The sequence below is a fragment of the Stenella coeruleoalba genome (genome assembly GCF_951394435.1).
Source record: "Stenella coeruleoalba genome assembly, chromosome: 7".
In the NCBI taxonomy this organism is placed as follows: Eukaryota; Metazoa; Chordata; class Mammalia; order Artiodactyla; family Delphinidae; genus Stenella; species Stenella coeruleoalba.
The window spans coordinates 71580416-71595299 of NC_137153.1; the positions used below are offsets into that span (position 1 = coordinate 71580416).

The 14884-nt window shown below is 47.6% G+C and overlaps 1 protein-coding gene across 9 annotated transcripts in view; it reads right to left on the reverse strand.

The window, feature by feature from the left end:
* Positions 1-9589: 9589 nt before the first annotated feature.
* KANK1 (KN motif and ankyrin repeat domains 1) overlaps positions 9590-14884 on the reverse strand; it is a 193185-nt gene continuing 187890 nt past the window's right edge. For 4 of the 9 annotated variants that reach the window (XM_079927397.1, XM_079927395.1, XM_079927393.1 and 1 more), the window contains 4 exons: positions 14543-14685; positions 13706-13906; positions 11532-11630; positions 9934-10958 (listed from right to left, as the gene is read on the reverse strand). In XM_079927397.1, the coding sequence (XP_079783523.1) occupies positions 10896-10958; positions 11532-11630; positions 13706-13906; positions 14543-14685 (506 nt within the window). In that variant the 3' untranslated portion in view covers positions 9934-10895. The other 5 variants (XM_079927392.1, XM_079927391.1, XM_079927389.1 and 2 more) reach the window with 2 other exon arrangements.

Below are 14884 nucleotides of genomic sequence, written 5' to 3' on the forward strand. Positions count from 1 at the left end.
TCTGGGAAGATCCCACATGCCGCGGAGCGGCTGGGCCCGTGAGCCATGGCCGCTGAGCCTGCGTGTCCGGAGCCTGTGCTCCGCAATGGGAGAGGCCACAACAGTGAGAGGCCCGCGCACCGCAATGAAGAGGGGCCCCCCCACTTGCCACAACTGGTGAAGGCCCTCGCACAGAAACGAAGACCCCAACACAGCCATAAATAAATAAATAAGCAAATTAAAATTTTTAAAAAGTGCCTGTGGTTACATTGATTTTGGAATCCATGACTTGCTTGAAAAACACACTTAGGAGACTGGCTCCTGCTTGGGTGTGTCCAGCACTGGCCTCTAGGGGGAGCTGACAGGCCAGGTTGTTCGGAGGAAGTGGAGGAAGCAGTCTCAGCCTTGGCGGGGATCTCAGGATGCCTACATGAGCTCTCATACCCCTTAACAAGCCCCCTCAAAGAAGGACCAGCAGTGCTCGTTCAGGCCTTATTTAGTTGAACAAACACCTTATTTAGTTGAACAAACACCTTATTTAGTTGAACAAACACCTGTTTTGTCGATTTAATTGAATGAACTTTTCCCTCTCTCCTGGGGGTGCCGTTTAAACGTGTGGGGTGCTGGTTTTTGGAGTTCTGGCTTAGTACTCAGACGCCCTTCCTCCTCGGGCAGCACAGAGCTCCTCCCTTCCCTTTCTGCGTAACTGCCCTTCAGATGTGTCACCGACTGCCTCGTGTGAACGCCTTGTAGAATCTGTCACACTGGGCAGGTTCGAAACTGTACACTGTGCCAGGCACCCGCCTCATAGCCTCAGCAAACGAGACTGGTTCTGCTTGCCATTTTGGTTGTGAGGAAAGTGGGGTCCCTAGAAGGGAAGTAGCAGAAACAGCACAGCCTGGCCCTGGCGATCCTGGAACCCATGCACAGAGAAAAATCTCCATGGCATGTGAAGCCAGCTGCAGTGAGGACAGCCGGCCTGGCCTGGGCTCCCTCCCTGATGCAGGTGCGAGAAGACATCCACCTCAGCTCCAGCACAGCTCCTGTGTCTGTCTGAAGCCAGGGGCCAACAGCTGTTTCAGCCTTCCTCTGGGAGCGCTGGGAGGGTCAGGCCTCAGGCTGGTGAACCGCATCATCTTCAGTGGCTCTCACTGTATTTGATAGTTAACATAGTTCTTATCCTTGCTCTTCTACAGTCAAGTGTGAGAAGCACTGTTACGGTGATGACTGCAGTCTGCTCCACCTTTCCAGTGGGACCAGGAATGAATGCCTCGGTATTTTGAGTAGATTCAGTAGACAGCTTATATCCAGAGCAAGCCAGAGGGTTAATATACCGTTAAGCAATGAGGAGTTCCTTTCACTTCTTTAGCAAGTGGTAAAGCTCTGGTCTCGGCCAATGGCCTCACTCCCAACCTCAACATTCACACCCCCGGCGTGGCACAACCCACATCCACGCTCCACGTGACCCGTTAGGCTGGGATCAGCTATCAAGGGGTAAGGGCCATGCCTTTTAGTAAGTGCCCAGAGACTGAGCCGGACTTACTTGGTTAAGACTGCCTCAGAGCAATCCCATGGACAAGAGTTCAGAAATGATTATGGAGCCGTTCCCTGTTGGCCACGGGAAGTAGCCAAGGCCTGTGGTGAAAATAAAGCTCGCCAGCTAAGCGCTTAAGGACTCCAACATGACTGACGCTAGTCACCTCTCTGATTGTACCAGGAGGAAGCCAGAGGCTGTGGAGATCAAACTCCCCGTCCTGCTTTCTGGTGTAGGCTCCCCAGTAAGAACAGACTGGAGATAACTAGCTGCTCCCTCAATTGTGCCCCACCCTGATCCTTCTCAAAAATACTTACAACTGGCTCCCAAGACTCTTTTTTTTTTTTTTTTTTTCCGGTACGTGGGCCTCTCACTCTTGTGGCCTCTCCCGTTGCGGAGCACAGGCTCCGGACGCGCAGGCTCAGCGGCCATGGCTCATGGACCGGGGCACAAACCCGTGTCCCCTGCATCGGCAGGCGGACTCTCAACCACTGCGCCACCAGGGAAGCCCTCCCAAGACTCTTATATGACAACACTCTTCTCTTCCAGCTGCTTTTAGGCCACCCCCTCACCCCCAGCATGATTTCCACCAAGCTACCGTTATCTGTCCACGGCTGAAGTTCACAGTCACTGGATGCTCTGCGGCAAATAAGTCTAGTTAGGAGCTCCCCTGTGGCGACAATCATGATAGTGAGAATGGTATGCTGAGGACTTACATAAGGCCTCAAGAGAAGACCTGATTGACTATCTCCACCCTTTACCGCAGGTATTTAAAAGGAGGGTAATAGAAGTACGTCTCTTAAGCAACCCCCAAATCCTGGCCAGAACTATTACTGGGGGAGGATCTCACTGTGAAAGATTTATTGCATTTTATGGCTCCAAATCCTTTACTTCTGTCGACAGCCAAACACTCTGACATGTGGCTTTTCAGTTCATGTCACAGAAGAGGCAGGACTTGTTTCCCGATCTCCTTGAATCCGGGCTGGCCTTGTGACTTTCTTGGCCTGAAAGAATGCCATGGAAATGATGACGTGCCAGTTCTGAGCCTAAGCCTCAAGGAGCCCTGTCCACGTGTTCTTCTTGCATCTTTGTTGCAGCCATGAGAACAAGCTTGGGCTATCCAGCTGGAAGATCAGAGGCATGTGCAACAGACCTGAATTGCCTCAGCTGCCGGGCCAAAGCCAGTCTTGATCCGCTGACAGCAGTGAGTGAGACTGGCCAAGGTCGACAGAACCATCTGCCTGGATATGTGAGCAGTAACTGCTTCTTGCTGTATGCCACTGAGGCTCTGAGAGCTGTGTGTTACACAGCATTATAGTTGCCATAAATAACTGACACGACAACTTAGGAATGGGAGAATGATGCACCCCTTGAAGAATTATTAGAAGCAACTTTCACCTTCAAATAAAATGAGTTCCTGTAGATTGCTTCTTCACTTGCACTGATTACCCCACGGTAAATATCCTTCACTGGTCTTCAACTCTAGATGCATTTAAATCTTGGTAGAAGCCAGAGAATGAGCACGAGAAGTGAAAAGTCATTCTTCATTAGGCCTCCAATGAACAGAGGTGGAGCAGCAAAGACTAGAAAAGTGACACCTATCTACATTTCCATAGACTTTGGATAATATGGGACTTTCCTACCCAGATGGGGTGGGATGTTTGTAGCAGTTAGTATTTCTTATTTTGGCATCTACATGTAGAGGCCAGCATATGTACAGATCACTGAAAAGTCATCTTTGTAAAACTTATTGGTGGGTAGTGGCAGTGCCTGTGAAGGAAGGCCACAGGGGCCCACTGGACCAGGAACTAACCTGAAGGATCTCTCTGCCTATAAAGGCACCTAGTGCATGTCCATAGCTCTGGGGTCAGAGACTGAATTGAGATGAGTAAGAAGAGGGAGGAGAAATCAGTGTTTCACGGGAAAGGGGGCAACTTGTTTATATCCTCCCCCATCTATAAATTAATCTCTGAGAGACAAGACTCACTTTCAGAAAGTACACTTGCTGACGCTGATTGATGGCAGGCCTTGAATGACCAAAGAATACTAATGGAGTTCCTCCATAAGCCTCACTCAGTCACTGTCAGAATATACGACCAAGTGTGTAACCAAATAGTCAGAAGTTTGGTGTCTGTCTTAAAAGCCCTGCTATATGTTTCTAGTCTGTGTAATATTTTAAAAGGTAGAACAGAGTACTTCTACTTATCTTCATGTGTCAGAGTTTCGGGACCCCCATCTCAGGAGGCCAATAATCCTGCAATTGCTAGAGCATAGCAGACTTGGATTCATTAATTTGCTTTGCCAGATTCTTATCTGTGCTTCTGATCCACACTGAAATGAGAGAAGCTAAGCACTGCCACCGTCTCTCAGACCATGGCATGAGCGTCTAGATGACCACTGTCCTGGCTCTGTAAAGGGAAACCATTGTATGCCTCTGCCTCATGGCAGAGGAAGAACACAGAGCTGGAATTCAGAGGCAGCAGCTGAGCGGTGGCAACACGGCACACCCGCTCTTCCACGCCTCACTGGGGTTTCGGGAGGAGACAGTGATTTTTCAAGGAGCATTCATGAGGGAGTGAGCCAACACAAAGAGACACTCAGTGGCATTAACATAAATAAAGATTTCTTTCTAAGCGTAATGTGTGGGTCATTTTTTCTTACAAGACTGCTGTGATTCAAGTGAAGTCCTCTGACCAAATTCTAAAACCCAACTCTGGATGAATACAGGATTTATAAACACTTGATATTATTATACAAGCTGTAGAAAGAAAGAGTTGCCACTAGACAGTAACAGCTTTGCAAAATTCAGTTATTAAATTGGGGAGCACAAGTTCCACAGGGAGCAGCTTAACTGTAAGGCTTAGTCACTGGAAACCGCAAACAAACAAACAAACAAAACCCCACAAAGATTAGAGAGTTACAGACACTTAGGAGTCCCATCAGCAGGTACTTGTGGTTGAGATAAGGGGAAGTCCACTTATAATACTCCTTCCCTTGAGCAGTGTTCTCAAAAGCGTGATCTCCAGGCCAGCGGCAACAGCATCACCTGGGAACTTGCTGGAAATGCCAATTCATGGGCCTCTTCCAAGACATACTACCTCAGAAACTCTCGGTAGGGCCCAGCAATGTGTCGTCACCATCCGTCCTGGGGATTCTGATGCATGCTCAAGTGTGAGAACTACAAGTTTATAAGATGCAATCTGCCTTTCAAGATACACAAGACAGTGCTTTCCTTCCCAAAGAGATTTAGTCCTTAGTACCCAAAGGCATCTATGCAGTGGATGACCTTCTCTCCTGTGCATCTAGGATGGTACTGGTACTTATCATTCTTGGGAAAACTAAGAAAGAGCCATTCAAATAGTTTCCTGTGTTCTGTGACTGATTCTCCAATGACAGTAACCTTGCTGTCAACACATCAGCTACTAAGCCCTTTGGTTACAGCAGCATCACTTCCTGGAAGCAATTTCTATATCAATATAGAAAATCTAAGTGATGCTGTGGTCACAAACCACAGCCTAACTTCCCTAACTCAATGTAATAAAGGTTTATTGTATCGTACATAACACACCTGTAACACAGGTCGGCAGTGGAACCCTATTCCATGCAGTCCCTCGGGGAGCCAGGATGACTTCCATCTCAACACTTGGTTCCATGATCACCATGAAGGGGGAAGAGGACCTGGTGAACTGTACACTGGCTTTGAAAGCTCCCATCTGGAATGGACACATGTCAGGTCACTTCCACTAGTGTTTCACAGGCAAAGCGAGTCACATGGTCAAGCCTAACTTCAAAAGTGGACGGGCAGTACCCATAAAAACAACTGGAGGATCTGAAGACAACCTGAATGACTCCTATTCCAGGTTATGCTTGGGCCACAATACTCGTCGTGTGCAAAGCTGTGTATTTACATTAAAGAACTGGCAGGGCCGAGAGCTCTCGGTCTTACATTCACTCTCTCTTTGTTCCTACTGACCTTCAGATCAACAAAACTGACACCTTTTCCACAAACGTTTTCATTTTTTTAAATGAAAAAATACTGAAGTTAAAATACCCACAGGCAAGTGCACAGATCATGAGTATACAGCCTGATGAATGATCATAACAGGGCAGCTACGTCAAGGCTGGGAGAGGGATGGCTGTCAGGGGTGCCCAGCCCCGCTCAGGTTCCCTCCCAGCCATCTCCTTCCCTGTTCCTAATGGGAACCCTAACTTCCAACGCTCATTCATTTCACACTCACTCACTCAACTAGGATTTATCAGCCAGGGACTGGAACTTCTCAGCCCTGGCAGGTGTTACAAACCCAAGCACGAACGCCGATCTTACTAAGCTTCCTGTCAGGGGGCTGGCTCTTCTGGGGTGCGTCGGGGGGTGAACTCTCTGAACTCTCAGGGACTCACTCTAATTAATGAGTATTGTCTTTATTATCTGTTTATTTAAGCACATTCAGTATTTCATAACAGAGCAGATGGAATCAGGGCTGGAATCTCTGCTGCCTGACACGTGAAAAATAAGTGGCCCGCCCTGCTGGCATGGGGTTCCCGACAGCCACCCTTTCCAGCGTTGAGCTGCCTGATACCACTGGGCCAAGCAGCTCCTGCCCACCTGCAGTTCAGGTGTTTCCCCTTCTTCCCCGTCATGCAGCCTCACCCTTCCAAGTAGCTCTAGGGCTGGGCTAAGTGGATCTTTCTGGGTTAGGGAATGGGGAACAAGTGTGAAACTTATTTTGTCCAAGATACAAGATTGCCATTTGGTCTTAGGAATATTTCTTACGCAGCTTCCACTATCTGAAAATTAGGGAGATTTTTTCCATTCCCTTGCCTGTGAAATCATCAAAGGTCTTAATGGAGAGGCAGTGGGGCAGCTGGTTTCCTAAAGGCCAGCTCTTCCCCCAAATGTCCTCAAAATCCTCAAAATCAGACATATCTGTACAAGCATGCACCCGTAAAACATGGTACTTTGCTTTCCAGCTTCTCTACAAAAGCCAGAAACTCGGGCCCCCAGGTATCTCAGGGACACCAATACAAGTGCTGACTAACCCCATCTTTCACCCTTAAAGAGCTGATGTGACCTCCCAACTCCTCCCCATGGGAAAGAGCCATGACTCTGGGGGGGAGGGAGGGCAAGTGTGTGTAAGCTCGGGAACACTGTGACCAGCGGTTCAGCGACATCCCTTTGCGGTGATCGTCTTTAACAGAATGTACTTTAAATATATTTTTATGATCAGTTGGCTTCTAAATTACAGCCATGCTGAGTAAGTACAGAGTAAACATAATGATTAGTAATTTCCTTATGGCAGAAAGTAGCACCAAATAGTCTCCGGCTAAGGCCCAGGGCTCAGAAAGAATTGTGCTTTCAGTAAAAAAGAAAATAGAAAATGGTCCTTATTCCAAAGCCAAAGCAACAGGCCATGACCTTCTTCTTCCTGTGCGGTAATAGTCTTGCTTCACGAGGAAGTGGGGAAGGAAAAGATTAACTTAGGAAAATACTCCAAGAACCGGCTGCCTGCTTAACTGCTGTCACTCACGTACGGAGCCGCCCCCTCCTCCTTCTGTCCCGTAAACACAGAAAATGGATCCAGGGCAGCCCTGACTCCTGGCCTTCTGGAAATGACCACTCCAGGAGATGCAGAAACGTCACTGAACACGGAAAAATGCCACACAAAGACTATACACACGCAAAGATAAATGATTAAATGTCATGTTTCCTCTTTCGTCGTAGCTCTCCCCACCCCACCTAACTTGTTTGGAAAAGAACATAGGAATGGCATCTCGTAATTCAGGAATAATGACATTCTCTGTGTGGACCAAAGGCCACATTAAGAAACACCCAGGATGCTTGTTAACAATGCAGATTCCCAGACCTTAAGAATCAGAATCCTCAGGGTGGGGCTGAGAATTTGCATTTTCAGCAGCTCCCTCATGAAATTCTTACCCATGCTGTGAAGAGGATGGCTCACACAAAAGCCTCACAAAAACAAAACTATCTCTACTTGCAGCAGGCCCCGCGCACCCCGAAAGGACTCATTAGAAATGTTATTTCCTTTGAGGGAAAAAATAGCAGTTTTCTTACCTGATTCTATCTGCAAGGGCTGTTATGTATCCGCAGTATTTCAGTATTACAAAAGTCTGGGATAACACTGTTCTTCTCATTAGCGTATTGGCAGCTTACAGGTAAGGACCCAACACTTCATGTATTTGGGGGACTACTGCCAAGAGCAAGGCCTCCTCCCCCAGGGTAAATACAGGATTTAGTCCATTTAGTCATAATGGTAGCAGGACAAATGGTCAGTTTTACTTTCTTTAACACTGAAGTCTCAAGGTTCCCACTGCTCTATTCCTTTTGTCTCGGGGAGGATTCTGGCCTTCAGCTTCCAAATTTCCAGGGCAAGGGTGTCTGGGAAATTGGCTCTCTGTCACTTAAAGGTTTAGCCTTCTCTTCACTTAAGCTGGAAAATAAACTCAGGAGTCTCCAGCCCTATGCCGGCCTCACTTGGGGACCTTGCCCAAGCCTCCTACCACAAATCCCTTTAAGGACTTGTGCCTCAATAAATCACAGCTGTACCGATGGGGAGAGTCAGACTGGTTTTTATAGTGTGCCAAGATCCCAAGATAAAAAGCATTCTAAGTGCCCAGAGTTAGCAGAGCAAACAAGGCACAAGCCAGCATGTGCTATCCAGAAGTTAGCTCCTTAAATTCCTCATTCCACAATAAAACAAGCACTTATTTTCTTTTGCAAAACTTAGCACAAGAAATCCGAAATGCACCACGCAGATGTAGGAATTCATTTTCTCATGCATGGATGATATGAATGCCTTCTTTTCTCAAATGGAACAAAGAAAATTCCCAGGACTGCAAACCACCTGAGATACAGCCCTCCTTGCTGAAAAGGCGTGCATTTCATTAAGGGGCAGAAAACTCATAGCCCCACTTTTCTTCAAACACAAACTCTTCTGCTTTAATTTACTGTGCTATTTCAGGTCTGAAGGAACTCGGGTTTGCATAACTATCTGAACTGAAATTTAGCCCAGATCCCAGAACTAGCAGATCTGCTCTGGGAGGGAAAGAGACACTCATGACTCCAGGTAGCTGTGACCTCACTTTGATGGGTCATGAAGGAGGATGGCCCCTCTGCCCCAGAGGCCCTGGAACCGTACTGGGAGAGCATCTGTTACCACCCAAGGTTGGCCTGAATTGCCAGCACTCTTTTCACAGTTCCAGGTTCTCTAAAGATGCAAACCTCTGAGCCCCTGAAACAGGAGTTCCTGAGCCAGCACTGTGATGACACATCTCTTGGAAAAATCTATTCTCTGGCCTCTTTCTCAAACTCAATAATGAGTGAATAAATGAAAGAAGGAAGGAGAGGAAGAAAGGAAAGAGAGGCTTAAGAAAAGCCTCAGTGATATTTCTCCAATGCACCTGGCTCTCACAAACGGCCCAGGTTAAAGTTCACCACCAGCAACTGTGCCAAAACACCTGGTTTGCATTTTGGCTGCCATGCTTCTTCATTTTAAATGAGAAGGAATCAATCCCCTTTACTTTTTAAAAAGGACTTGAAAACAGGTGCTGTTGGGCCAACAGCACGCTGAAATAAAAAAGTCTCTCCAGGGGGGCTTCCCTGGTGGCGCAGTGGTTGAGAGTCCGCCTGCCGCTGCAGGGGACACGGGTTCGTGTCCCGGTCCGGAAAGATCCCACATGCCGCGGAGCGGCTGGGCCCGTGAGCCATGGCCGCTGAGCCTGCGCCCCGCAACGGGAGAGGCCACAGCAGTGAGAGGCCCGCGTACCGCAAAAAAAAAAAAAGTCTCAGTGGGGTGGGATAAATGGGAGATTGGGATTGACACATATACACTACTATGTATAAACTAGATAACTAATGAGAACTACTGTATAGCACAGGGAACTCTACTTAATGCCCTTTGGTGACCTAAATGGGAAGGAAATCTAAAAAAGAGGGGATATCTGTACACATATAACTGATTCACTTTGCTGTACAGCAGAAACTAACACAATACTATAAAGCAACTATACTCCAATAAAAATTAATTAAAAAAAAAGTCTGTCTGGCTTCATCTTTCCTTTCTCATCACTTCCGGTTTCAACCAGTCACCCAGCAGCTGCCCCCAAATTAGAGTCAAGGACCAGTGCTTCTGCACCTGAGAAGAGTTAGCTCAGGAGTTAACTTGGAGGTTACCTGTCTGATGAACTGTTTGCCTAATTAGGTCTTAAATTTCAGACTCATGACGTGCAACCTGAGTAATGAGCAGAGCTGGAAACGGAGTAGTTCTCTCAGAAGACGTCTCCTCTCGTCGGAGCCCTGGACCAGTGGACTGGGCACTCACCCTACCCATGCGCTCCATCCATCAGCTTTTGCTGCCACTGCTGTAAGTCAATAGGATCGGGGCAGACGGCTGTCAGAGATGAAGCAGGGACAAGCAAAAGAGCTTAATGAAATTTTATTTTGAAAATATGGCAAGAGTCTAAGGCACTTCAAACATTTAAATACATACAAGACCAAAGCAAATGTGGCATGGGATAAAAGAATCCATAAATATGTGGAGAACTATGCTATGCTTCTCTAGAGGCAAATATATAGCCAATTTCTCTAACACAATTCAAATTTTATCATTAGATACAGAGCTGTGCAATTATTAATAAAAATATGGTAATGTTACATGTCGTTCTTCAGGTCTTTAATTACTATGGAATATAAAAGTTGAAAATACTGCATCAATTTTATATAGATACCCTTTAAATAAAACGTCATGTAATGCATCGACCTAGATAAAACCAACTGAAAAGACTTCCTTTTGCTAAGTTTTAAACTTTTTGAGAGTTTCAACTTTTATTTTTAAACCAGAAACCAGCCCAGGCCCAATTCACCGATGATCAAAGTCATCTCAACTTCCTTACTTTAAAATAATAAAGACAAAAGAAAAATCAACAAAACCATCCTGGAATGGAATTTTCAAAGAGCTTTCCAATGGTTCCACGTTTGGTAAATATAAATACTTGTGGGAAAGTTTAAAAACACCATTCCAGTGAGAACCTGATACTTCTCAGCACTGGTAGGGGGTGGAGAGAAGGAACAAAAGTTGCCCACTCAGATCAGGTTACTATTTCCTACAACTGTACATAACGGAGCAGAGACTCAACAGCAAGTGTGCCCTACACAGACGGAAGATGGCCAGAAGGGAGGCGTGTGTGCCTGGCCAGCAATCTCCTGCTGGCTCAGCTTCCACTGTGGCAGCTCCAGCCTTCAGCCCTTGGCTTTATGCGTTCTGTTTGCTGGTGAGCTCAGGCACAAAATACATTCAGTATCTGTCAGCCCAACAGGAACAATTAGCAGCTTAGTGGTGGCATGTAAATGGACGGTATTTGCACATAATCAATCAAATGAACCTCGGTGGGTGGGACCAGGAGATGTCTTCCTTCCAAGCCTAGGGGTGCCCTAGAGACCAGGAAAGGAAAAAAACTGGGGGTTAATTAGTGACCTCAGGTAGATGTGTCCTCTGCGACACAGGAACTCTGTCAGCCACAGCTGAGCACCACCTATAAGCCAGAGCGAGGAGAGCTGGAACACAGCACACAGTCCACTAGCAGGCGCAGCTCTGGGGCCAGAGGGCTTGGCAGTGCCACGTCCAGTTGTCCTGGGAAGTCAACTTCCCTCTCAGAGTGAGCTCTGGGACCACAGGCTGCAGCTCCCTGTCTGCTTTAAGAAAAATGCCAGGACGGCGGTATGTATTTATGGGCTCAAGATGTGCCATTTGGATAATTCTGTCCAGAATAAACTCTTCCTGTGAGGGCGTGAGGACGAGCAGGCATCCAGCCTGTGCTGTGCTAACCATTAGCACTCCTGGCCTTCTGGGTGGGGCAAAACTGATGAATTCTTCAGTTCTAGACTAAAACCTTGATTTTCAGAATCATTATAAAACCTGTATCTCCTGTCAACTCCCCGAGGAAGGGGGCCCACTAGTCTGGTGGCTTTTAGCCTGTTTACAAATGCCAAGTGCACAACACTGACCGGAGACTGGGCTTTCGCGAAGTTGACGTGGGCATACAGCAGAACGGCGATGTCCTTGTGTCCTGCCTCCAGGGCTATTGAGAGCGCGGTGCTGCCATCCTTAAGAGGAGATGAAAAGAGCAAGCTAGGCTGGATTTCTCAAACTTCCAGGTAGCCCAAAGGGTAACAACACAAAACTCTTTCAATTAGATAAGGTTCCCCAATCTAGCCATCTGTTCAGTCTTTTAGGAAACTTTTCTGGACCTCTAGGTGCTAGCCCTGAAGGATACAAGGATGACAGAGGCACAGCCCCCTACCCTGCCCTCAGACAACAATCACCCCATTATTGCCTTTGTTGTTGCCTCGTGGTACTTAGTGTGTAGGTCTGCACACCATGGAGACTCAACAAAAGCAGGCTGCCCACCAGCAGTGGGCAGGAGGTGAAGGTAGGGGGTAGAAACATAATTTAGTGTTTTTTTTTTTTCCCTTATAATTACAAATGAACGGTCAAGTAGCGTGGTGTCTGTTTTGACGCCCTGCAGTCTGCCAAGGATCTCTTAACTTTCCTCTTGCGGAGGGAGCCGATCCTACAGCCCTAGCCACCCCTGGAGAATGCTCCGAGTCACATCTACATGTAAGCACCACATCCTGCTGTCTTGCAGAAATGTATCTTATGGAAATACGAGGGGAAACACTAAATATGGGAAAGAAAAATGTTCAGTTAAATGTTTGCTTTCCATTAAGATGCAGGAACTTAGATGGATATGAAGATGCATCAAGACAAAAACAGCATCCTGGACATCAACTCTACCTCAATCAAAAGTAGTAACGACAAAAAGACAAAAAACAGCACAACTTATTTTCTGTCTAGTCTTGGAATAAGGATGCCCTTCTGGTCACCAGCAGCTGGAAACAATTTGTGTGTGGTTTGAACCTTATGGTCCTCCGTCCCACTCTGAATTCTGGGAGTTACTTTGCTTCTGGAGGCCAGCTGGATGCCCTCCCATTCCTTTAAGGATAAGGAAGTAGACAACGGGCAGAGGGAACCAGGATTTCTGGAAGTTACTGTGGTGCAATGGTCTCTTATTATTAGATCTACCAGCTGTTCTTTGCTAAGAGTAGAAGTAAAAGCAAACAAACAAAAACAAGGCACACGAAACACAGATTGTTCTTAAGGAAAGAGAAGTTGGAAACTGGCCCTCTGCTGCAGTGGAAGTAAAGGGAATCTGGTGCAACCGCAGCTCACGTGCTCCTGGGGAGGTCACTGCAACTGCAGAAACCAGTCAGTCTTTCCTGCCAGTAAATACCTGCACTGATTTGCTCTTCCTGTTGGCGTGAGCCCACGAGGATCTCAAGTTTAGTGCAAAGGGGGATGTTTTCCCTCTAGCCTTTTTAGTAGGGTTTGGGGCTGATGGAAGCTCCGGTCCAAACCTGTGCTCCACAGAGATAAACTTTCAAAAACAGAAGCAACCCAGCCAGACCTCTGGGACCTTTGGACCTTTGAACCATGTCGCCACCTAAATGTTAGTTCCTGTGCTGTGACCTATCGGTACTCCTCCCCTTTGGTCTGGAGACATCCAGAGCAGCAGGTTTCCTTGGAATGTTTTCCAGTCAAGGGGTTATCTGGGAATGGGACAGCTTGGGAACGGGGAGAGGAAGGAGATGAGAGTGACGATGATGGGAACAGCCCAAGGAGGAGTGCGAAGATGGGCTGAAAAGAAGCCAAGATGGTCCGGATTCCCTAGCTGATAAAATGTCACAAATTATTTACTCTGATGGGCCCTGGTGAAGGGTTTCCAAATGGACCAGGGGCCTGGTCCTCTCTTCGTAGTGTACCCATTAGTTGCCTACACTGCCTACTACATTTGATTCTGTATTGTAAATCTGTTTATTCCACTTCAGTATACTGGTTCTCGTACATGCCCATCACCTTCTTCCTTTTATAAATGTTTGGGGTGAGGCCTATTTATCTTTCTGCCTTTGCCTTTAGTTAATGGGAGTATTAGTTTGCAAACAATAAATGCTACCACGCTGGGCCATGAAGGGAAGTGGCCTGGATGGCAACACAAATCCCTGAGGAGAATAAAGGAGGATTTGTTCTCTCCCCTGGTCAAGCAACACTCACAGAACCCCACCCCCAGCCCCCGCAACTGTGTCCAGGCCAGGGGCCTGCAGGACCACTGGAGACCGCTTACATTGTCCTCCAGGTGGCCATTGCAGCCTGGCTGGGCCAGCAGCAGCTTGACGATCTCCACGTGCCCGTGCTCGCTGGCACACATCAGGGCGGTGGAGCCCTCGTCGTCCTGAATGTTGACGTCAGCCCCACAGGCCAGCAGGCCCTTCACCATGTCTATCCGCCCATGACTGACGGCCAGCATGAGGGCTGTTTGTCCTGCCTGTGGGAAGAAATGACAGAGGACTTCAGAAGCACATGCTGGGCTGGCAGCGTGTGACCTGCAGTGGGGCTGTGCCAGGGGAAGGGGAGGAGGGAGAGTGATGAAAGGGGAAAACATGGACATGGAATTACTTGGGGCCCAGTGGTGGAAAGGCATTGGAAAAACTAGTTTCTCGTGAGCTATGAGCTAATAAGTAAGATCATAAAGTAATGAGTTAATTTTTCCCTTTAGCTTGGAGGATCTGTCTTATGACAGCCAGGAGCTGGAAAGTGCAGAAGATGGTCACAAGGCAACTGTGAACACATCTGGATGAGAGGCGCTCTGTGCTGGGCATGAAGATGCTATAACATGGAGACAGTCAGGAAACAGTGGTCACCAGGTACATGGTGGGGATCCCTAGTCACTTACTGGCAGGCTGACCCACGGTCCACATGCATACTACTCCAGAGAGAACGCAAGGTAATGGAGGGAGAAGTTTCCAATGTGAAGTTAAGCCAGTGTTTCCTCGGTGTATTTGGTCGTAAGGACCACCGGGCAGCCACACGGGCTGTGCTGAGTGGCGAGAGCACGGCAGGGGCACCCGGGCAGGTCAGAGCTGCACCAGCCAGCACAAACCCTGGAAGCAAGCGCGTTCACCTGGCTGGCTTTGGCGTTCACGTCCCCACAGGCAAAGAGTTCCTCCACAACTCGCATGTCCTTCTCTGCTTCCACGGCGGCAAGGGCTGCCAGCATGATGGGGGTATACCCCGCCTTGTTCTGGTGATCCACGTTACATACATCTGCAAAGACACGAGTCTCTTTAGGGAGGAGCCATCTCCTAAAAGCGTCAGTTGTCCCCATGAACTAAAGGTACGGAGTTTAGAAAAGCCCAGTGAAATGGCCTTAGGTAGTCAAAGTCCCGGAGTGACTCAGAAGGAAATGTGAGAGGTGTTTCATACCAAACCAAAGAAAAAAATTTTTTTCTATTTCATGACAAAT